Source organism: Muscardinus avellanarius (assembly GCF_963383645.1).
Source record: "Muscardinus avellanarius genome assembly, chromosome: 14".
Classification (NCBI taxonomy): Eukaryota; Metazoa; Chordata; class Mammalia; order Rodentia; family Gliridae; genus Muscardinus; species Muscardinus avellanarius.
Genome location: NC_137800.1, coordinates 64,424,963 through 64,446,753, shown reverse-complemented (window position 1 = coordinate 64,446,753; position 21,791 = coordinate 64,424,963). Strand labels below are relative to the sequence as shown.

The 21,791-nt window shown below is 41.7% G+C and overlaps 1 protein-coding gene across 1 annotated transcript in view; it reads left to right on the top strand.

The window, feature by feature from the left end:
* Positions 1–21,791, top strand: part of F13A1 (coagulation factor XIII A chain) — a gene marked incomplete at both ends in the record, with an annotated part of 188,633 nt that overhangs the window by 125,748 nt on the left and 41,094 nt on the right. The window contains 3 exons of the mRNA XM_080709828.1: positions 4,901–5,004; positions 6,309–6,397; positions 19,589–19,742. Of these exons, the coding sequence (XP_080565954.1) occupies positions 4,901–5,004; positions 6,309–6,397; positions 19,589–19,742 (347 nt within the window). The remainder of the gene's footprint in view (positions 1–4,900; positions 5,005–6,308; positions 6,398–19,588; positions 19,743–21,791) is intronic.

The following is a 21,791-nucleotide window of genomic DNA, read 5'->3' as shown; positions in this document are numbered from 1 at the left end:
CTGTGATTTTTATCAATATAAAATATTTTAGTGCTAAAGGAAGTTTCTGAGGCCAAAAGGAAATAAAACTTTATAGAAACTTAGATCCTCGTCAAACTTGCTAAATATCTGATAACAGCAGGGATAGCTTTGTCCCTTCCCACTGAACATCTCTATAAGTCACATAAATGTTTAAAAACAAAGAAAAACATTATGTCATTTGAAGGAAAATGGAAGAAACCAGAGATTATTATGCTAAGTGAGATCAGCCAGTCTCAAAAAGCAAAGGATTATCTGTTTTCTCTCCTATGTGGAAACTAGAGAGAAAATAGAAAACAAAAAGGACTTTGGATAAATGCGGAAAGAGACCAGTAGAAGAGGGAAGTGGAGAGCGGAAGAAGGGAACTGATGAAGGAACAGTTGAAATGATGCTATGTTCATATATGAAGGTATCACTACCATTCTCACTAAGATGCACTGGGTTTGGCTGGGGGAGCCAGGTGGATCCAGAGGGGAGCACACCAAGTGCTGTGTGCAAGTATGTGGGTATCACTTTGAACCTCACTATGACGTATAATTAAGATGCACCAATCAAAGTATAAAAACTTTTAGTGTCTGTAAGTAATGTCCCTTTCACTGGGAGAATTTGGAACAAAACAGAAAAGCATGTATACAGTCACACCTGCTCAATATAAACTTCATGGCATTTCCCCTCGGCCATCCCAGAGCAGAGAAAATTGCACAATGAAAAGATGTGGCCTCAGCTTTGAGGAAGCTCCTCTGCAGCAACTCATGGCCGGCCTGGAAGCTGGCCTGCCTTGGCCCACTCCCCACTGACAAGCCCAGCCCCATGAGAAGCTGTCATTCCCATTCCAACTCACCTCTCCCGCCCCCGCCAGCAGGTTCCTGATCCTGTTATCAACTCCCCTACCTTCAACACACATTGATGATGTCTCAGTCATCAGTGAAATAGGAAGGGAAATCTCATGTAACTAATTAGGTTTCATAGTGAGAGAAAAGAAACTTTCCCCAGTTCTGGGTCATTTGAAAAGAAATATTATCTTCAAAAAAAAAAATCTTTACCTGCGATCTGAAGTGCAAAACATATTTATCTTGTTCCAGGCTAACCTTGCCAAGGAGATATGAATTTAAATAAGGATGCTTTGGAGCCTATTAATCTAGGGTGATTTTTTTTGGGGGGGAGAGGTTAGCAGAAAAAGCCAGGGTCACTAAGCACCAAGGGTTGTAGAGAAAGCAGGTTGTCATCCAGCCGGGACTACAAATGTCTTACTGCTGTTTTCTTCTGGGTCCCTCTGTCTGATGGGGCAACCTTTGCTGTTCTGGAGGGAAGCTAGCACAGAAATTATTTAACATGTACACCTTCCCTCCAGCTTCGGAGCAAAGCCAAAGATGATCCTCAGGGGAACAGCCTCATGCTCCTGCTCAGAGCCCACCACACTTCCACTCCTGATCGCATCTGCACCTCTCCTCGCTCGGCAGACCCTGCCTTACTTCCCACACCTGTCCAGGATGCTCCTGGCCTCAGCCTCTTGCAGCCTTGGTATTTAAGCCCCTTTCATTCCCCTTCCTCTCTACCCATGCTTCCTCCTAGAGCATGCCTCAGTCTCTCCTAACTTACAATACTCAAGCCAGCTTTCCCTGCCTCATGGTAGGTGCTACCCACTGCTCCATCTTTATTTCTCCCCCTCATAACTTAAGTCTCTTTAAGGAAGAGTATGCACCACTCTCCCCAGTCCCTTTCTGGCTAGCTTTGGCCCTTCCCTTCACCATCCAGAAGGAAACTCCAGCGACAGCCTCCTTATCAAATTAAGTGCCATGTATATACACGAAAGTGCCTCTTGGGTCTCATCTCTTGGGATTCCCAATAGACATGCAAAGCTCAGTGCGTCCAGAGTTGAACTGGTCACCCACCTCTGCCCACCTCCCCCAACAGAAGCCTTCTTCTCTTCCTCCTTTATTCAGAGTCTTGGTAACAAAACCAGCATATTCTCTGGAGATGTGTACATCTTCCTCAGCTCATCCAGGTCTCTTAGCCACTGCAGACCCTTTGAATGGCTTGTCTCCCTCTCCATGGTGACAGGCACCTCTGTAGCTAGTGCTTTTTGGTTCCTGGTAAACTATTGAAATATTTCATGGTGGGAAGGACTTGGGCAGAAGGACTCAGCTCAATCTCCAGTCTGGTTTCTCTACCTTATCTGCCACAAACACAGTTTTGTAAACCTAATTCTCCTTGAATTATTTCTTGCTGGGCACAGTGGCACACGCCTGTAATCCCAGTACTTGGAAGCCTGATACAGGAGGATGGTAGGTTAAAAGCAGCCTCACCAACTTAGTGGGACCCTCAGAAACTTAGCAAGACCCTGTTTCAAAATAAAAGATAAAATAGGGCTGGGAGTATAGTTTGGAGGTAGAATGCCCTTGGGTTCAATCCCTAGTACCAAAAGAAAAAAAAAACCTACTACAATGGCTTCTTATTGCCTAGGAGCAAAGCAACAAATATTAACTTAAAAGGATTTCACAATCTTATCTTTGCCTATATGATAGCTCAATGTTTGAGAACATAAGACTAAAGCTCTACCATTAACTTGCAGAGGGACCTAAAGGAAGTTTCTTAACCTGTCAGCTTCAGTTTCCTCCCTTGAAAACGAGATAATTATAAAAGGACTCATGGGGCGCAGGGCGCAGTGGCCTGGCACGTAGGAACATTGGTACATTTGTTAGTTGTGTGGCTCACCTGCCCACCCTCACCGAGGGCCATTCTTCTCTTCTTATCACACAAACATGTAAGCATGCCACCTTCAGCCGCAACCAGCAGCATCCAGCTTCCCAAACATATGTGCTGGCGAGCACATGCTTCCACAGCTTCGTTTTCATACTTTTATCAATCTGCTACATTCCCCCTTCATCGTCCAGGACTCAGCACAATCATCACCTCTTCTGGAAAGTCTTCACTAAGGTTCTGAGGCAGTCACCCACGGAGACACCCAGGAACTCCCAATGGACTTCCATTGTGGTGTGCATCACCTCAATTAAATATTTTTTTTTAATTTGGGAGTTATTGTATTTGTGAGCTTTGCATCACTGTGACCAAAATACACAACATACACAAGCTAAAAGGAGGAAGGTTTGCTTGGGCTCAGGTTTTCAGAGACTCCAGCCCACGGTTATTGCTCTGGGCTCATAGCGAGACAGAACATTATGACAGGGAGCACATGGTGGAGCAAAGCTGCTGGGTTCATAGTGTTCAGGAAGGAGAGAAAGAGGGAGAAAGAGAGAGGGGGGGAGGCTAGGAGAAGATAAGCTCTTGCAGGGCTCCCACTCACTGACCTGCTTCCTCCAACCAGGTCCCACCTCCCAGAAGCCCCAGCCACCCATGGTCTAATCACTGCTAAGTCAGAACCCTCGTGGTTCAACCACTCCCTCAAAGTCCCACCTCTGGACACATCAGATCTGGAGAACATTTCATATCCAAAGCCTAACAGTGGCTGTTTGTGAGAACTCATCACACAGCCCAGCTCTGTTCTACACACTCACATGTGTACACTCCTTTGACAGCAAGCCCATGGCATGTTCATTACATGCTGTACATGTTTGTCATTCCTCCTATATTGTGTGGCTCTTCATGGGCAAGAATCTATGTCCTGATCATCTCTAAATCTCCAGCACCGAGCAAGGTGCCCAGGGCATAGGGGAAACATAGTTAGAATTAATGTCTCTCAATTGAGCCAATCAAAAATGGACTGCACTCAGAAAGACAGCAATGGCAACATGTACCAACCGGAGATACTGAAGGACATTCAGGGTAAGGATGGATTGTCGTGGGATCTGATGCTCCAAGCAAAGACTGCTGCTCCTACCTCACACCATCATTAAATTGTTATTACTTCATGAACATGTTCTATAGTGCTGAGGGGTTAATGTGCTGTAGTTTGATTCTGTGCTATCATATTATTTCAGGTCTCTCCAAGGACAATAACACAATTCACAATGACATTTTATTCTATGTTCTTGCTTCAAGGGTCATATGCAAAGTTCTAAGAAATTTTTCATGGCCCTTACTTCATAGGTTGCCCACCTTTGATAAAGGATAGAGATGCTCACCCTGACAACCTTTTCTTATTTTTGACAACCAGATGGAAATAATCACAATTTACAGAGAATTATAATCAGGAGTTAATGTTATAGTTTCTATGGCAATGGTCTAAGGCCATAAGCACAAGTATGTAGTGCATAATAATTGCTACAGAGGAATATTCTTTTTATAAACACAACTATGTGAACTAAAGTCAAAGATAAATATTTCAGTTTCAGATAACTTTTCTTCCCTGTCCTGTGAGCACATAGTGATTTCTGTTTCATATGACAATAGAGAATGGTTAAGATCAAAACCATGACACATTGATTAAAATATCACCAGGTGGCCTGGCATGGTGGTGCATCCTTGTAATCCCAGCACTTGGGAGGCTGAGACAGGAGGATCGCACATGTTCGAAGCCAGCCTCAGCTACTTAGTGAGGCTCTCAGCAACTTAGACCCCGTTTCAAACAAAATAGAAAATAGGTCTGGGAGTGTAGCCCAAAGGTAGAAAGCCTCTGGGTTCCATCCTCAGCACCACACACACACACAAAATTATATATATCCAGGTGAGCTTGAAGCTGGTCTTTGCGACAGAGAGCAGCCATGGGAGGACTCCTAAGGGGAATGAATATGCCCAGTAAACTCAAACCCAGAACACTTGGTTATCTCGAGAGACCCCAGATTTAGTTTAATCAATTCCAATAGTCTGAAACTAGCATACACATGGGACTTGGGGGGTCACTTGTTGATTCCTTGGAGCATGATATGTGATAGGAAGTCTAACCTGTTGGGCTCTTTTTTTTTTTTTTTTTTTTTTGGTAAGGAACTACCACTGCTGGAATGAAGCCTGGATGACAAGGCCTGATCTTCCTGTTGGATTTGGAGGCTGGCAAGCTGTGGACAGCACCCCCCAGGAAAACAGCGATGGTAAGACTCCACGATCCCCCACCCCCTCCAAAAGGCATCACTGCGGACCTTTATCTTGCTTTTATATTTCCATTTGATGTGTGGGCAGAGAACCAACATCAGAAATGTGCTTTCTGGGCATGTGTACAGTATTAACTAGCTGTCAATCAGGTTTAATTTAATCTCTAAAGCCATCTTTGCCCTGATTATTTCACAACTTTGAAAAAAGAACACAAAACTTCATATATATAATTCACCTATTCTTGCTTTGATAAGCAGTTTTGAAGACAAGATAAAAATATCTACATAAGTTTTAGCTAGACTATAAAATATACTTCAGCCCTCCCTGGCTCATAGTGATAAGATGTGAGGTGGGAGAGAAAAATAAAGAATTTGAAAAATAATTATAGATTATCCTTTGAATGTTGATTTTCCCCAAACTTGTTTTCTTTTTTAGGTTATGCGATTTTTTTCAAAACTTGATTATGTGGGTGTTGTCTTCTCACTTACTGACTCTACTGTGTTTGACCCAGATTGTTTTAGTCATACCCTAAGCCCCCATCTCTCTTTAATATGATAATACAATCATTGTTTATTAATGCTTATTTCCTCATGTACCGATAAGATATAGTGATGTGTACACATATACATTCAGTACATGTTCACAATGGAACCATATTATACACTGGATTTTAAGGAAGAAAGTTTAACGTTATAGTGTTCTTAATTGTGTATCATGAGAAGACTTTGGTGGGATCTAATGACAGCTAGTCTCTCAATGACTGTGGATAGATAACTGAAATTTAATTTTTTTTTTTTTAAAAAGGTTAACAGTCAGAGCCTGCTGACTTTCAGAATGCATGCTGGGCATTGGCTAATGTTTTTAGGTAATGTCTCTATCCCATAGTTTGGGACATACAGAATGTCCAAAAACAAAACTAAAACAATGGCCACACACCCACCAAGGGCACAACATTTCCAGAAGAGCAGGTACCAGATAAAAAGAGATAAGCCGGGTCACCAGCAGCTTGACACAAACACACTTGGGTATGTCTCTGTAGAAAGCAGAACGGATGCAGGAATAGTACTACCCTGTATTCTTTTCCTGGCTTCAAGTTTGGGTTTGAGTAGGCATTTCCAGGAAAGCCCTTCTGATTAAGTACACTGGTCATCTGTCCTCTCTAGCCATGGATAACATTTGGGCAAAGTCAGTGATGAAGTTGAGAAACACTCTCTATGGAGTCACCCTAGGTGCTACATTCTGTCTGGTACCTAGACAAAATTGGAGATGACACACTCACGGCACCTTCCTCTGTGTGATGCAGGCATGTACCGGTGTGGCCCCGCCTCCGTCCAAGCCATTAAGCATGGCCACGTCTGCTTCCAGTTTGATGCACCCTTTGTTTTTGCAGAGGTAAGTGGGAAGCTAGAGGATGGTGCTATTCCCTCCCTAACCTCTTAACACACAAAGGAATAAGATGATTATTGTTACTTCTTGATTTCCCAAGTACACGGCATCTGTTTTCTGTTAACAAAAACTCCTAGGCATTCCAGCCTTCAGGTTGTCAGTGCTAAAGACTGTTCTTACTTAATATTTTCCTTCCTTTTTTGCAGTTGTTTTTCCATTAATGGCAAATTATCACTCACTTAAAAGTGGCAGAGACAGTTCCTGAATGGAAATTTCAGAGTATGTGGCTTACCTCTAAAACTAGCCAGCAATCCATGTAACACAAAATACAACTATACCCCTAGCCAGGATCTTAGTCTGAGCACTTCAAGCCATGTCCTACCATTAGCCAGGGTCTTGGTCTGAGTGCTACCATCACCCATCCTGAGGAGGAGTGAGGGGGAGGCATGAAGCACTGCTCCCATCAGACATGCATCTCACTTTATGGATTAGTGGGGACATTTGGGTGAAAGGCCTAAAATTCCAGAAGAACCAAGTAAGGGCTAGAAGCAGAAGAAGCTTTTAAAGTCTACTCCAAGGAGAGCGCTCAAGATCAAATTAAATGTAAGAAGTCAGGCAAAAGAGAAGAGTGGGAGGCTGCTGAGGGGGTGAGGGAATATTTGAAAGGTTGAGAGGTCAAAATTCCCTAGAGTATATTTAGACTAATAAACTCACAAATAATAACCCATGTATTCAGTTCTTACTATGTCGTCACTTTGCCTACCATTGGATACTTTTATCAACACTTTAAAATGGGTATTAAATCCTAATGCTCAGAAAATAATAACAATAGTTAAGAAATGAGATAGCATCAAATTGAAGAGCTTGGAGGGAAATACATCATCAGGAGCTATGCGTTAGTATGTTTTTAATCACATTAATTCTCACTGTGATGTATAATTGCAATGTACTTATAAAATAATACAAAGTAAATATATATAATTTTTTAAAAATAGCTTATACACAACAAAGGAAACAATTAAGAACACAGAAAAAGAGCCTACAGAATGAAAAAAAAATCTTTGCCAGCTACTCTTCCAACAAAGGATTCATATCCAGGATATATAAAGAACTCAAAATACTTCCCAAACACAAATAACCCAATCAATAAATGGGCATATGAACTAAATGAACACTTTTAAAAAGAAGAATACAAATAGCCAACAAATTCCTACTTTAAAAAATATTCAACATCCTTAGCAATTAGGGGAATACAAATCAAAACTATGGTGATACTTTATCTTGCTGCGGTTAGAATGTCAGTCATCAACAACACAAATGATAATGCATGTTAGTGAAACCATGGGAGGAAAGGAACACTTATACATGGGTGGCAGGATTGTAAATTAGTACAGCCCCTCTGAAGATCAGTGTGAAGTCTCCTCAAAAGACTAGGAATGGAACCACCATATGACCCAGCTATGCTACTCCTCAGTATTCTTCCAAAAAAATAAAAATCAGTACACTATAACAATACATGTATCCCCATGCTTATAGCAGCACTATTCACAATAGCCAGGTTATGAAACCAGCCTAGGTGTCTTTCAACAAATGAATGGATAAAGAAAATGTGTGTGTGTGTGTGTGTGTGTGTGTGTGTGTGTGTGTGAGATAAACTTTTATTCAGCCATAAATAAGAATAAAATTATGTTATTTTCAGAAAATGGATAGAACTGAAGAGCATTATGTTAAGCAAAATAAGGTAGACTCAGAAAGTCATGGGTTTTATATTTTTTCTCATATGTGGAAGCTAGAAAGGAAAAAGGAATGAATGTGGGATATAGCACATGAAATTGAAAGGAGACTAGTAAAAGAAGGGGCCCTGGGGGGAGGAGAAAGAAGGGAAAGGGGAGGTAATGAAAAACAAAATAAACCAAGTTACAAATGTGCATGTATAAATATGTAACCGCAAATACTACTATTTTGTATAAACATAATGCAAAAATGATTTTTTGTGTGGTACTGAGGATGGAACCCAGGGGCATTCTACCTCCCAACTGTACCCCAGCCCTATTTTTTATTTTTTATATTTATTTTGAAACAGGGTATCACTAAGTTGCAGAATTCTTCACTAAGTAGCTGAGGCTATCTTTGAACCATGGTCCATCTGTCTCAGCCTCCCAAGTACTGAGATTACAAATGTGTGCCACCACACCCTGCTTCACAACTGATGTTTTAAAAAAACTAAAGGCTAAAAGAACAAAAAATTAAAATAAAACAAATATTAAAATTCTCCTCACTTTATAGAAAAGAAAATTGAAGCAAAAAGTGGTTAACCTTTCCTTAATCATCTAGCCAATCAATAGTGTTTCTGGGATTTGAAGCCAGTTGGGCGCGTGAGCTTGGGCTGGTAATCACTGTATGTAACTGCTCTAGAAGGAGCCTCTTGTGTTAGGAGTATGCATCAGGCACTGTGCTATGGGGAACTCAAGGCCCATTGTGTGTGAGTCAGCTTCTCATCATTGTGACCAAAATACTTGTCATGAACAATGTTAAGGGAGGAAAGGTTTATTTTGGCCCATGGTTTCAGAGGTCTCAATTCTTGGCCAGCTGTCTCCATTTCTCGGGGCCTGTGATAAGGCAGAACATCATAGTAGACGGGTATTGTGGAGAGAACTTATCAGCTCATGGCAGTGGGGAAGCAGAAAGAGAGAGAGAGAGAGAGAAAGACGGGGGTGTTGAAGATAAAATACAGCACCCAAAGATATACCTCCAATGTTCTTCTCCTTCAATTAGGCACCTTTCACAGCCTCCACCACCTCCCAGCAGTCCATTCAGCCATCAGTGGATCTACTCCGCCACTGCTGAGGTCTGAGCCCTCATGCTCAAATCACTTCCCAAAAGTCCCACCAGTGAATATAGCTCTATTGGGAACCAAACCTCAACACACAAGCCTTTGGGGGACATCCCAGATCCAAACCACAGCACTCATGTCTTTAGGAAGCAATTCTGGACCAAATGTGGCAGCACATGGACACACCACAAGAGAAGTAGCGATGGCACAAAAGATGCCGTAGAGAAAATTGTCAGTCAAGCAGCGAGTCAGCACACTATCTGCATTCATACACAGAGGTGCTTTATTTGAGAAATGGGACCAGCTACTGAAGTATGACAGCAGATACCTTAAGACTCTTTCTAAGGATGGTTCCTGACTTTCGATGGTCCCACTTGTGACTTTCCAATTTTGCAATGGTGCAAAAGCGATACACATTCAGTAGAAGCTACACTTTGAATTTGGATCTTTTTCTGGTAGAATTCTCTCCGGTGGCACAGACAACAGCAGCCAGCTATAGCTCCTGGTCAGCCCCAGCCACAAGAGGAAACCACTGACACTGCGCTGTGCTGTGTCACACAGCTAGGGTGCTTGATAGAATAGGTGTAGTCATGTATTTTCGATTTATGATAGTTCAGCTTACAGTGGGTTTACTGGGATGCAACCCCATCCTACATCCAAGGGCATCTGTATTGCCATAGTGATATAAGCTGAGCATGTGGGATTGTGTGGGAAGGAGAGATGATTAGGACTTAGTCAGGCAAAGGTGTTAGAGAAAAACAGAGGAAGGAAGAAATTTTAGGCGGAGAGGGTGATTTAAGCATCCAGATGCCATGTGGGGGCAACTGAAAGTTCTGCAGACATACACAGATACCAATAATGCATTGGGTCAAAAGATGAAGGCCGAAGGAAATCTACATGGGGGACACTATGTCACGAGAATTTAGTACTTCACCTTATCATCCAGGAGATGTATCACGGGGGAGGGCATTGGTGGCCATGGGAACACAGATGGGATGGAGTTGTCGCTGCAGATGAGGAGACCAGCCAGAGGGCAGGGTGGTCTGCCCATGCCAGGGATGAGAAGGGCCAGGACAGACAGATGACAGTAGTGGGTAAAAGGAAGAGGCAGGATGGGGAACTATGGAGTACGTAAAATAAGAGTCACTATTCCGACAGCAAAATTAGAGATTTGAAATGCACAAAAGAAACTGTTTTTTCACTGTACCTGCCACTGCCATTTCTAGAAGCCTCAAGAGACTAGGCTTACTGTACTTGGAGTTTTATGTGTTTGATTTCACTTTGGGATTTGAAGATTTGTACAAACCTCCCCAGCTGCCAACTGATAGTTTGTGATGCTCCGAGAACTTCTTAATGGGAAATCACTCTCAAATCCACAAAGCCTTATTTTTGTATTTTCATTGCACTTTATTGCTACAAAGAAGGAAAGAGGAAGGCCCTCCCTGTGTTAGAGAACAGCCTAATAGCTGTTAATGCAGGTACTTTTTGCTGTTATTAAATATAGATCAGGGTGTTAGGAATGTCATTGAGATTTGCAGATCATAATTACTCCTTTCTCCCTCAACACAGAGCCTCATCCAACAGAGGGCATGTGTTGTTGCTCTGGAACAGGCCAGGAGGTCCAGGGCTGAGCCAATTTTAAGAGATGTGTAAGCTGTTGAAAAGTATATGGGGCATCTTTTCACAAGGGTCCCTAGAGGAAGACCCAGGAGGGCTAAGAATGTCACTTTAATAAGAGGCTCCATGGCCCAGATTTAAGGCTGAGGTTCCTCTCTTCTTCTCCTCCTTGTTACATTACTGGGTTCCTACCCCAGTGTACCTCAGCATCACTGAGTACCTACCCCAGGTACCTCAGCATCACTGGGTATCTACCCCAGTGTACCTCAGCATCACTGAGTACCTACCCCAGGTACCTCAGCATCACTGGGTATCTACCCCAGGTACCTCAGCATCACTGGGTACCTACCCCAGGTACCTCAGCAGGAGTTTACCTGTTCTCATCCCTTTGCGTGCTTTCTTGGCCACTCTGTTTTTCAACCATGTTGATTATAATGTGCATTGACTTTTTTTTAGTTTTCCTAGAGATTTGATCTCTTTGAGTGAAAACAGAAGCTAAAAGAAGAGGGGTATTCATGGTACACATCCTCCCTTCTGACTTTTTCCTTTCCTTCCTCCATTGTGGAAATTTACTCTTCTCTTTTCTAGATTTCTGTCAAGACTTGAGGCCTGAATTTCTGACCCTTCCCTCCCCATAGCCTCTTAACATGCTGAGTTCCTCCAGTTCCAGGGCTCATCTGCTTCTTCTCTCCCCAATCCATGGTGGTCGGCGCTTCTAAGGAGATGAGAAGAGAGAAGAACAGCTGTGTCTGGAGTCGCCTCAGTTCCCACACTCACCAAGCACTCGGGGGCTCTTAGTGAAGACTGCTCTTCTTGATAAAGACATTTCTCCTCTGTTAACTTCTAACTAGCTCCATGGAGTTCTTTATGCCATGATACCCCAATGACATGCATGCTCATATAGACCATGCACACACACTCCTGGCACCGAGATGACTTTGGCCACAGCATTAACCGACTCCCGAGGACTTCATTAACCACCCCCATTGCTCCAGAAGCTATACCTTCCCTAGTTCTTGGCTGGTAGGACTCCACTGCAACCTGTGCCAAGGCCTCTCTGTAGATTCTTTGCTCTAAATTCAGACTTGGTGTTTCTTATTTTTGCTACTTATTAGACACAGCTCATTTTTAAAGCATCTTCCACTCAGATCTAAAATAATTTGTCCTTTTACTCAGCCTTAAAAAGGAAAAAAATTATGCTGTTTGCAAAAAAAATGGCTTGAACTATAAAATATTGTGCTAAGTGAGATTTAACCAGTCTCAGGAAGTCAAGGATCAAATGTTTTCTCTCTCAAATCTAGAAAGAAAATAGGAAACAAAGTGGACTTCAAATAAATGAGGAGAGAAACTAGGAGAATAGTGGAAGGGGTTGGGGAGGCAGTGGGGAGTGCTGGTTAAGGAAACCATTCAAATAATGCTATGTCCATATATGAAAGGATCACTACCTATCTTACTAAGGTGTATAGGGAGGAGGGATAGGGAGGGGCACACACCAAGTTCTCTGTGTATATATGTTGTATCACTTTGAACCTCACTATGATATATAATTACAATGTACTAATGAAAGTATAATATATATGTACATATATAATTTAAAAATTATTTTATGGCCTCTTCTTAACCTTCCTCATGCATCCTGCCAGAAATGTCTTTCAAATATCCCCAATCTAACCCCATCCATGATGTCTATTTCTACATCTGACATCCCCACAGCACTGAGCCCCTTGAAGTTGCCTCTTAACGCATCTCCCTATCCCATCTTCTATCCTTCTTCGGTCTATTCTCCACAAATAAGCCAGAATTATATTTTAAAATGTAAATTAAAATATATCACACCCCTGTCCCAAATCTTCAAGTAGATTCCTATCACCCTAAATTATACATGAAGATTTATGAGCTTCTACATGGTCTGGCCCTTGGCTTCTCTTCCACCCAATCCCTCAATCATTTTCCTCCAACTCTACTCACCTTTCTCTTCTGGGAGCATCTAAACATGCTCTTGTGTCAGGGCTTTGACACAACTCCCCCAGACCCCAGGGAAAGCCCCTCACTGCCTCTTTACTCTCCATTCCTCAGGTGAAAGAATAATTTGCATGTTTGCTCCCTCACTGCATTGGGCCTTCTTTCCTGGTCACCTCTTCAAAGAGGCCTATACTCACCCCGCCCCCATGTAGAGTATTACTACCTGCCTTGTCTTTATCCTCCCGCCCTGCCTCAGGGTTTATTCTCTCCCTTCTAAAATAGAAGCATCATGAAGGTAGCATCTGTTAGATTCTCACTGCTGAGAGCAGTCTGATGGATAGTAGCTATTGCAGCCAGCATTCTCATTGCTGTGACCAAAAACACCTGATGACTACAATGTAGAGGAAAGAAGACTTAATTGTTTATAGATCTGGAAATGTCAGCCCATATAAATGTACAGTCCATTTTATACCAGCTTCCAAGGAGAAGCCAGGACCACAGGTCCTCAGGGCATCGTGGTGGGGAGCAGAGAACCAGAGAGAGCAAGAGGAGGTTAAAGCCAGATGCTGTAGCCAGGCAGGGCTAAGACACATGCTCACACATATACACACATGTGCACACACTGGACTCTTTCCTCATTTATCTAAAAGTCCCTTTTGTTTCCTATTTTCTTTCTAGCTTCCACTTATGACAACATATGAACCTTGACTTTCTACAACTGGCTGGTCTCACTTAGTATTCTCTAGCTCTGTCAATTTTTCTACATAATTTTGTTCTTAATGGTTGAGTAAAATTCCATTATGTAAAAATATCATTTTCTATATCCATTCATCTGTTAAGAGATACCTGGGTTGGTTCCATACTTTGGCTATTGTGAATTGTGCTGTTATAAACATGGGTATACATGTATCACTACAGTATGCTATTTTTTATTTTTTTTATTTTTTGGTGGTACTGGGGTTCCTGGGAGCCCTTCTACCTCCGGGCTACACTCCCAGACCTATTTTTTTTAATACTTTTTATTTGAAAATAGGGTCTCTTAAGCCAGCGCAGCTGGCTTCAAACCTGCGCGATCCTTCTGTCTCCGCCTCCCAAGCACAGGGATTACAAGCGTGCATCACCACGCCCGGCCAGTATGCTGATTTAAATTGTTTTAGAAAGATATGTAAGAGTGGTATAACTGGATTATATGATGGTTCTATTTCGAGTCTTTTGAGGAACCTCCATACTGACCTCCATAGTGACTTTACTAATTTATAATCCCACCAAACATTATAGTTTTCAAACCATAACAACAGCCATCAGTAAATAGTTGTTGAATGAATCAAGCCAGCAAGTAATCAAACAAGAGCCGATACAGAATACATTGCTAAGAACAGCATCTTGGGGGCAGGATCTAGAGCTGCATATTCAGTTGCCCATAGTCATGATGGGAGACATGGTACATGTATGAAGCAGCAGAGAGTACACACAAGGGCCTTGCACAGCTCCCCACCTGAAGGCTAAAAAGATGGCAGGTACTGGGGTGGGTGGTTGGCTATTGTACCGGGAAGGCTTGCGGGTCCAGGTGAGCATCTACTGCCTCTTTATGTTCCTGGAGAAGCCACACTTTCCTAGCAGACCATGCAGTGAGGTTTTCTTCACTTGGAAACAAATGGACAAAGGAAAGCAAACTCTATCCTTGGTACTGAAAACAAGAAAGCTTCTCCATCCTCAGTGAAGAACACAGCTTCTTTCAACTGTGCACATATATCTTAATTCTATGGGTACAAGTGGAAGTTTTCAGAGAGGACCTAATAGCCTGCTCAGGCCCAACCCATCTTTGCTGAGGCCCCCCGCCCCACCCCACCCCAGGACCTTGAGCAATGGTGGAGGCTGCACAGGAAGTACCTGTCTGTGCCAGACATAGAGGCAAAGATGCAGCATGTGGGAGAGTGTCACATTTCATGTCAGGATACCCAGCTTCCATGTGACCATAGCCCTTCAAGTGCAGAGGCAGGACTAGGTTTTCATGCAGACGAACAAAAAGTTTAATCTCCAGTACCACAGATAGATAGATAGATAGATAGATAGATAGATAGATAGATGATAGATAGATAGATATAAATATAGATATTAGCTTTAAAGTTTTCACAAGTATCTTTACCCACCAGCCTGACAAAGAAGGTGTTATTTAACCCAGGTTCCAAGAGATTCAGTCACTCACTCAAAATCACACAGCTAAAGTCCAGTATTTCTTGCAGTGCAGCCAGAGTTTAACGGCTGCTTTATTCTAGAGAGTCACTTGATCTTAGGTGGGGCTATCACTGGTCCTTTTTTAATTCCCTGATAATTTTTTATGCTGCAATACTAGAAAACTAGTACACTACTGGCTGAAATAAAAAGAAAGCTTGCTGATGTCACTTGGAAAGAATACTTTCCCTCTACCTCCAACCGCAATTACCTATACAAAAGCCATCTCACTGGCATGTTTCTTTTGTTCTCTCTCAACAAGGGACAAATCATTGGACAACCCTGGGATTTTAGCCTCCATTAATGTCTTAAGCCATACTCCAGGGGAGCCAGGATCTAGCTACTTTCATATTTAGCCTTGTCTCCCTGGAAAACATCAGCTATTGTAAGAGCTGTTATTAAGAGGATATTTATCATCACCGTTGCTATAATTTGCAAGTGGAGGAGGCAGCTGTTTGTGCTTGCATGGCCTCCTCCGAAGGGAATGGTGCGATGCTCAGGCAGCTCATTTAAAGTTTCCTTAACTCTTTCTCTCCAAAATGACAAATATTCCTAAGGTAGCTTCTGCATACTCTCCTGTCCTGATCCTTGATTTTACACTTTAGTCTTTCATTTCATATGGCTAGCACCATCAAATTTTGGTTACTCTGCTGAGAAGTGAGCCTGCCATTCATTACTCTCAGAAATCTGAGTCCTGAAAGTAGAACCACCAAATCTCCAGGCACAGTGGTACTCATGGCTCTGCATGGTAATGTGGAAAAGGAAGTGTGTTATGGAGGTCAAGAGAATGGGCCATGTGTCAACTCTGGGGAAAGGTTAAGGGAATATACTAGGGACCAACCCAGGATGGAGGCCAAAAGGAATGCTATGGGTCAGCCCCAGGTGAACCTCAAGGGGGGTGGGCTATGGGACAACCTGGGGTGAAGGTCAAAAGGGTGAGCTATGAGTTGGCTCCGGTCTCGCACTTCTCCGCTAACTCCTGGACATGTGACCATGCATGGCTGACCTACTTTGCTTTATACTTCTGAGTCTTGGTGCTCTCATCTCTAAAATATGAATAATAATGCACATCTCACAGGACTGTTGTTTGAGGTCTAAATTAAATCATTTACAAAATGTCCTTGGAACATTATGGGTATTCAATAAGTATTGGCTATATACTCCTAAGGAGAGATACTTAACTTTATGTAAATTCAGAATAATTTGTGAGAAAGTAAGAAAAAGTTGCTCTGATTAACTTCAATTTCATTTTTATATTTTATTTATCTATGTATTTATTATTGGTACTGGAGGTTGAACCCAGAAGCATTCTGCCTCTGAGATTCACCCCCAGCCTTATTTTATTTTTATTTTGAAGCAGGATCTTGTTGTTGAGCCTGGCCTAGAACTTGTAATCCTCCTGTCTCAGCCTTCCAAGTACTGGGATTGCAGGCATGTGTCACTGTGCCTGGTTTAACCTTAATTTTAAAAGTTAAGAAGCCGAGCATGGTGGTGCATGCTAGTAATCCCAGTACTTGGAAGGCTGAGACAGAAGGATCTGGGTTCACAGCCAGCCTCCGCTATTTAGTGAGGCCCTCTGCAACTTATAAAATAAAGAATTCTTTCAAAATAAAGATTAAAAAATAGGGCTGGGGGTGAAGCTCAGAGGTAGAATGCCCCTGGGTTCAATCCCCAGCACCACACAAAAAATAGTTAAGAATATATCATTATGTTTTTGTAAATCTATAATGTCCTCTCCATTTTTACTCAGTTTTGACATTTTTAAACCATGTTCACATAGATCTTATCCCACTCTGTCCTAAAAAGTTTCTGCAAAATTGGCAGAAGTATAATTAATTTTATGTTATAGAAACAGGAACTCAAGTTTATAGATGTTAACCTAACTTTCTAAAAAATACACACTCAGAATCAGAGTCCAGGTGTCATACAGCTAATGTTGTGCCTCTCCCAAGACTCTTCCTCCGTGGCCAGACACATTGCACCTGCCCATCCCGCCACCGGTCATAGCTTTTATTTCTTCCATTCTTTAGTTCGCAAGCTCTTCCTCTATTTGCACATTTCAACTAGGCTGCTACTTTCCAGCCAATCTTCCCACCCACCACCACCACTCCATGCGCTCCCAAAGTATCTTGCACTTACCCTTCCAAAGTACTTGAATTATCAGAATCAACTGACAGCTCCTTAAAAATATAATAGATTTAGAATCTCACCCAAGATCTTTTTAACCATGCATCTCCTAGTTTTTAAAGTTCTCCAGGTGATTCTGATGCAAGCCCTAATGGAGGGACCTATTCTATTTTGTCCATCATTAAGGTTCTGCCATTGTGAAAAGTACTTGAGAATACTATTAAATTATCAATAATTATCATAATTATCAAGAATATTTACAAGTGTTGGCTCTCTGCCAGGCATCATGATAACTAGTTTGCATGCATTTATTTTAGTTAATTATGCTAGCCATGAGGAAGAAGCTATTATTACTCAAGGAAAAGGAAGCTGGGAATGGTGGTACACACCTGTACTCCTAATATTTGGGAAGCTGAGACAGGAGAATCTGAGGTTCAAGGCCAGCATCAGCATCTTAACGAGTCCCTCAGCAACTCAACTAGGCCCTGTTTCAAAATAAAATAAAATAGAACTGGGCATATAGCTCAGAGGTAACAATCCTGCTGGATTCAATCCTCATCACCCCTTTCCCAGAAGTGCTGGGAGTGGGAGGAGTCAGCCAGCAGGGCCCCAAGTGGCACGCTTTAGTTGCTGAACCATCAAAATATTTTCTCCTGGATGGTCTAATCTTGTTTTCATTTAAAATACTTCTGGCCGCACATAACAGAATTAGAGTGGCTACAACAGTTGGGGTTTCTTTTCCCCTGTAAGAAGTCAATCCCAAGGCTGGCTTTGGCTGAATCACTTCGTCAAGCCTGCAAAGGCTCCCCGTTTCTCTGTTCTGCCAGCTCACGGTTTCAGGGTGGTACTAGTGCCTTGCAAGCACACTGCGCTTTGCATGAACTGATGGAAAAGTCAAAGGGAAAGACAAATTCTCCCATGGACCTCTGTAAAGTAGGAAATTCTCTCTGTGAAGCCACCTGGCAAACTTTCTTTCCTTCCTGGAAGTAGGTCACACAGCCTCTGCTGGCTGGAGAGATCTGAGAAGGCAAGAAATGGCCGGGGTGCTTCTGGCTCCCCTGGAAGGTTGAATTGAGCAGCAGGGAAAGGGGAAGATGGAAATGGTGGCTGTTTAAATGGCCCGTGGCCCCGGTCCATTTAACACGCTAAGTGACACAGCCAGTCTCAGAAGGCCACAGGTACTATGCTTTCTCTCATGTGTGGAAAAGCTAGAGAGAAACAAGAAACATAACAGGCTTTGGATAAATGAGGAAAGAGATCAGTAGAATATAGAAGGGGCTGGGGAGGGAGGTGGGACGGGGAAAATGGCTTGAGGAAGGAAACAGTTCAAAGAATGCTTTGGCAATAAATAAAAGTATTACCACAGGTTTGAATAGCAGGTACGGGAGGGAGGGAGGAGTATGATCAGGGTAGGATCCAGAAGGAATCATACCAAGCGTTATGTGCATGTGTGTTTGTTATCACACTGAACCTTGCTATGATGTATCCTTGCAATGCCAGTAAAAGTATTTAAATAAATAAATAAATAAATATGTCCACTTCAGAATGTTTTTCAAAATGAGCTTGGCCCTATGAATCCAATTCTGTTGAAGAAAGGGGCATGTCAACACTAAGGATCTCTAGATATATACACCAGGAAAACTGATCCCAGCGGAGTTCTATCTCTGAGCTACACTTCCAACCCTGTTTTATTTTTTTTATTTTTAAACAAGATCCGACTAGATTGCAGAGTGGCTTGCTAAGCTGCTGAGGCTAGTTGCAAACCTGCAATCATCCTGCCTCAACCTCCCAAGTGCAGTGATTTCAGGAGTGCACCACCATGCCCAGCTTTTTGTTGTTCTTTTGTTAAGACAAAATATTTGTTTATCTTTATGGAATACAGTAGGGTAATTTGACACATATATGCAATATACAATCAAATCAGAATAATATATATCTCATGTGTTGAGAATTTTTGTACTCTTATTCAATTTAAAACATATCATTAATTTTTAAACAATATTTGTCTACTATGCTATAGGAAAAAAACAGAACACTTTCCCCACTCCAAGTGTTGATGTCATTTATCAGACTTCTTGCTGTCCATTTCCAATCTCAAGTGACTACCATTCCTCTCTGTTCTTCCACAAGATTGCCGTTTTAGTTTTCACAACTGATTGAAAACATGTACTATTTATCTTTTTGTGTCTGGCTAATTTCCCTTAACATAATGACCTCCAGTTCCACCCATGTTGCTGCAAATGATAGAATTTTACTCTTCACGACTGAATAATATTCCATTGTGTAGATATACCATATTTTCTTTATTCATTCAATATCCACCGGTGGGCAGCAGGGTTGATTTCATATTTTAGCTGCTGTGAGTAGTGCTGCAGTTGGCAACAACGACATTTGATGATGGCTAACGCTATCCTCTCCTCTTCCAGGTCAACAGCGATCTTATTTACATTACAGCTAAAAAAGATGGCAGCCATGTGGTGGAAGCCATGGACACCACCCACATTGGGAAATTAATCATAACCAAACAGATTGGAGGAGATGGCATACAGGATATTACTGATACTTACAAATTCCAAGAAGGTAACTTACGACACCAAATAAACTTTTAAAACTTCTGCCCAAGTTCATTTAGTACTTATTCATGGTTACCCTAAAATGTGTTCCAGAAAATGCACTGATGTGGGAGGGATTTGATAGTGAGAGAAATAGAATAAATCCCATGAGTGACAGGCACGTCACACCCAACACTTTCCACTGTAGTCCTGTTTGGCTGTCTGCTTTCAGTAGAATTCTCTTTCACGTGCTTTGTGAAGTGAATTGCCTTAAAGTTTTTTTGTTTGTTCATTTGTTTTTGAAACTGGGGGTTGAACCCAAGGATGTTCTACCTCTGAGATATACCTCCAGCCTTTTGTATTTTTTATTTTGAAACAGGGTTTGACTGAGTTGCTGAGGGCCTCACTAAGTGGCTGATGCTGGCCCCAAACCTGCAATCCTCCTGTCTCAGACTCCCAAGTACTGGAATCGCAGGTGTGTGCCATAATGCCTGGTTGTGTCTTATCTACTTAAATAGAATAAAATACATGTTCTTGCTGAAAAGAACCTTAATTAAGAATAATCCTATTAGAAAATACTATATGACAAGCATAACTTTAATTTCATAATAGAAATTTAAATAACTACTTCACATTTGTTTAGTGCTTTTCAAATTATTTTTAATACATTGTCCCATTGAATTGTCATGGAAACCTCATAATGTAGATAATACAATATTCATAGAACAGTGCAGTCTCACTAATTCCGGCCAATTAAGCTGATGGCTGGTTTTAATTATAAAATAATACTTTGGTGGTTTTTTGTTAACTTTTATTATAGAGAATGTTTCAAATGGCGCTATTGAGTTCAGTTCCATTTGAATCAATACTGAGTGACTCTGCAGTTAGTTTGATGTAGGGCATCCTAGTAGTGAGTAGGACATACTTCCATTATGTGGAGAAGGCTGTGAAAACAAAGAAGCAGGAAACTGGTCCAACCTGGAGATTCAGAAAGACTGAAGCTCAGGAGGAAGAGTCATAGATCTCATTAAAGAAAGCTGGACAGGGGTTTCCTGGCAGTGGGAATGAAGCCACAGATAAGGGGTGTGAAGCAGCCTGGTAGGCTTCGAGCCTTGCAGGTCTTGATAATGCTTGAAACAAGGTGTGTTGGCACACGCCTGTAATCCCAGTAATTGGAGGCTGGGACAGGCAGATTGAAGGTTTGAGGCCAGCCTCAGCAACTTAATGAGACCCTGTTTCCAAATAAAAAATAAAAGAAAGCAGGGAGTATATCTTAGAGGCAGAATGTCCCTGGGTTCAATCCTTAATAATAATAATAATTACTATTATTATTATTATTATTATTATAATGCATCAAGCTCAATATGCCAAAATGGCTGGAGAGAAAGCCATCCAAGATCAGTCTTGGCCAAGGGGTGAGGGTTTGGGGTGTCCTAATGGGGAATGTGAAATAGATTTTGCAAATGATTGAATTCTACAGGTTCTTAGGGGCAGCATTTATTTCAGTGAATGGATAAAAATGACAAGTAATTAGCATATGCCTAAATATTCATCAGTATTCCTGAAGTGTTAAGGAGTATAGGGTTTGTTTAAAATATTTCAGACAGTCTCCCTGCTCTTATTTACAAAAGCAATTTGCACTATAAATAAGCTTACTGAATTGAGAACAAGTATGCACAGTGTTAGAAATTCGGGATTTTTGTCACCTAAACCAGCGAATTTTTTTACTGTATTTCTGAGAAGGTTCATTCTCTTTTCATTTAGTTATCATCCATTGCATAACATGGATATAAAAGGGTTCTTGTTTTCTTTTTAGCTTTTTCCTAAAAGGAAAATAAAAAATATGTGTATATATATAAGCACAATAAAACAAACAATGCCCTTTTATTATGGAGTTACAAACATAAAGATCTGGAGAGAGGAAAAGGAAATTCCATAGAAAATGTGAAACAAACGAGCTGCAACACCCTCTCATGTATACATTTATACATCATCTGTTCAACAGCTCACTCTTAACCACCTGCTGTATCTTGAGAGCCGTGTAGAAATGGGACACACACAGCTCAGCCTCCCCTTC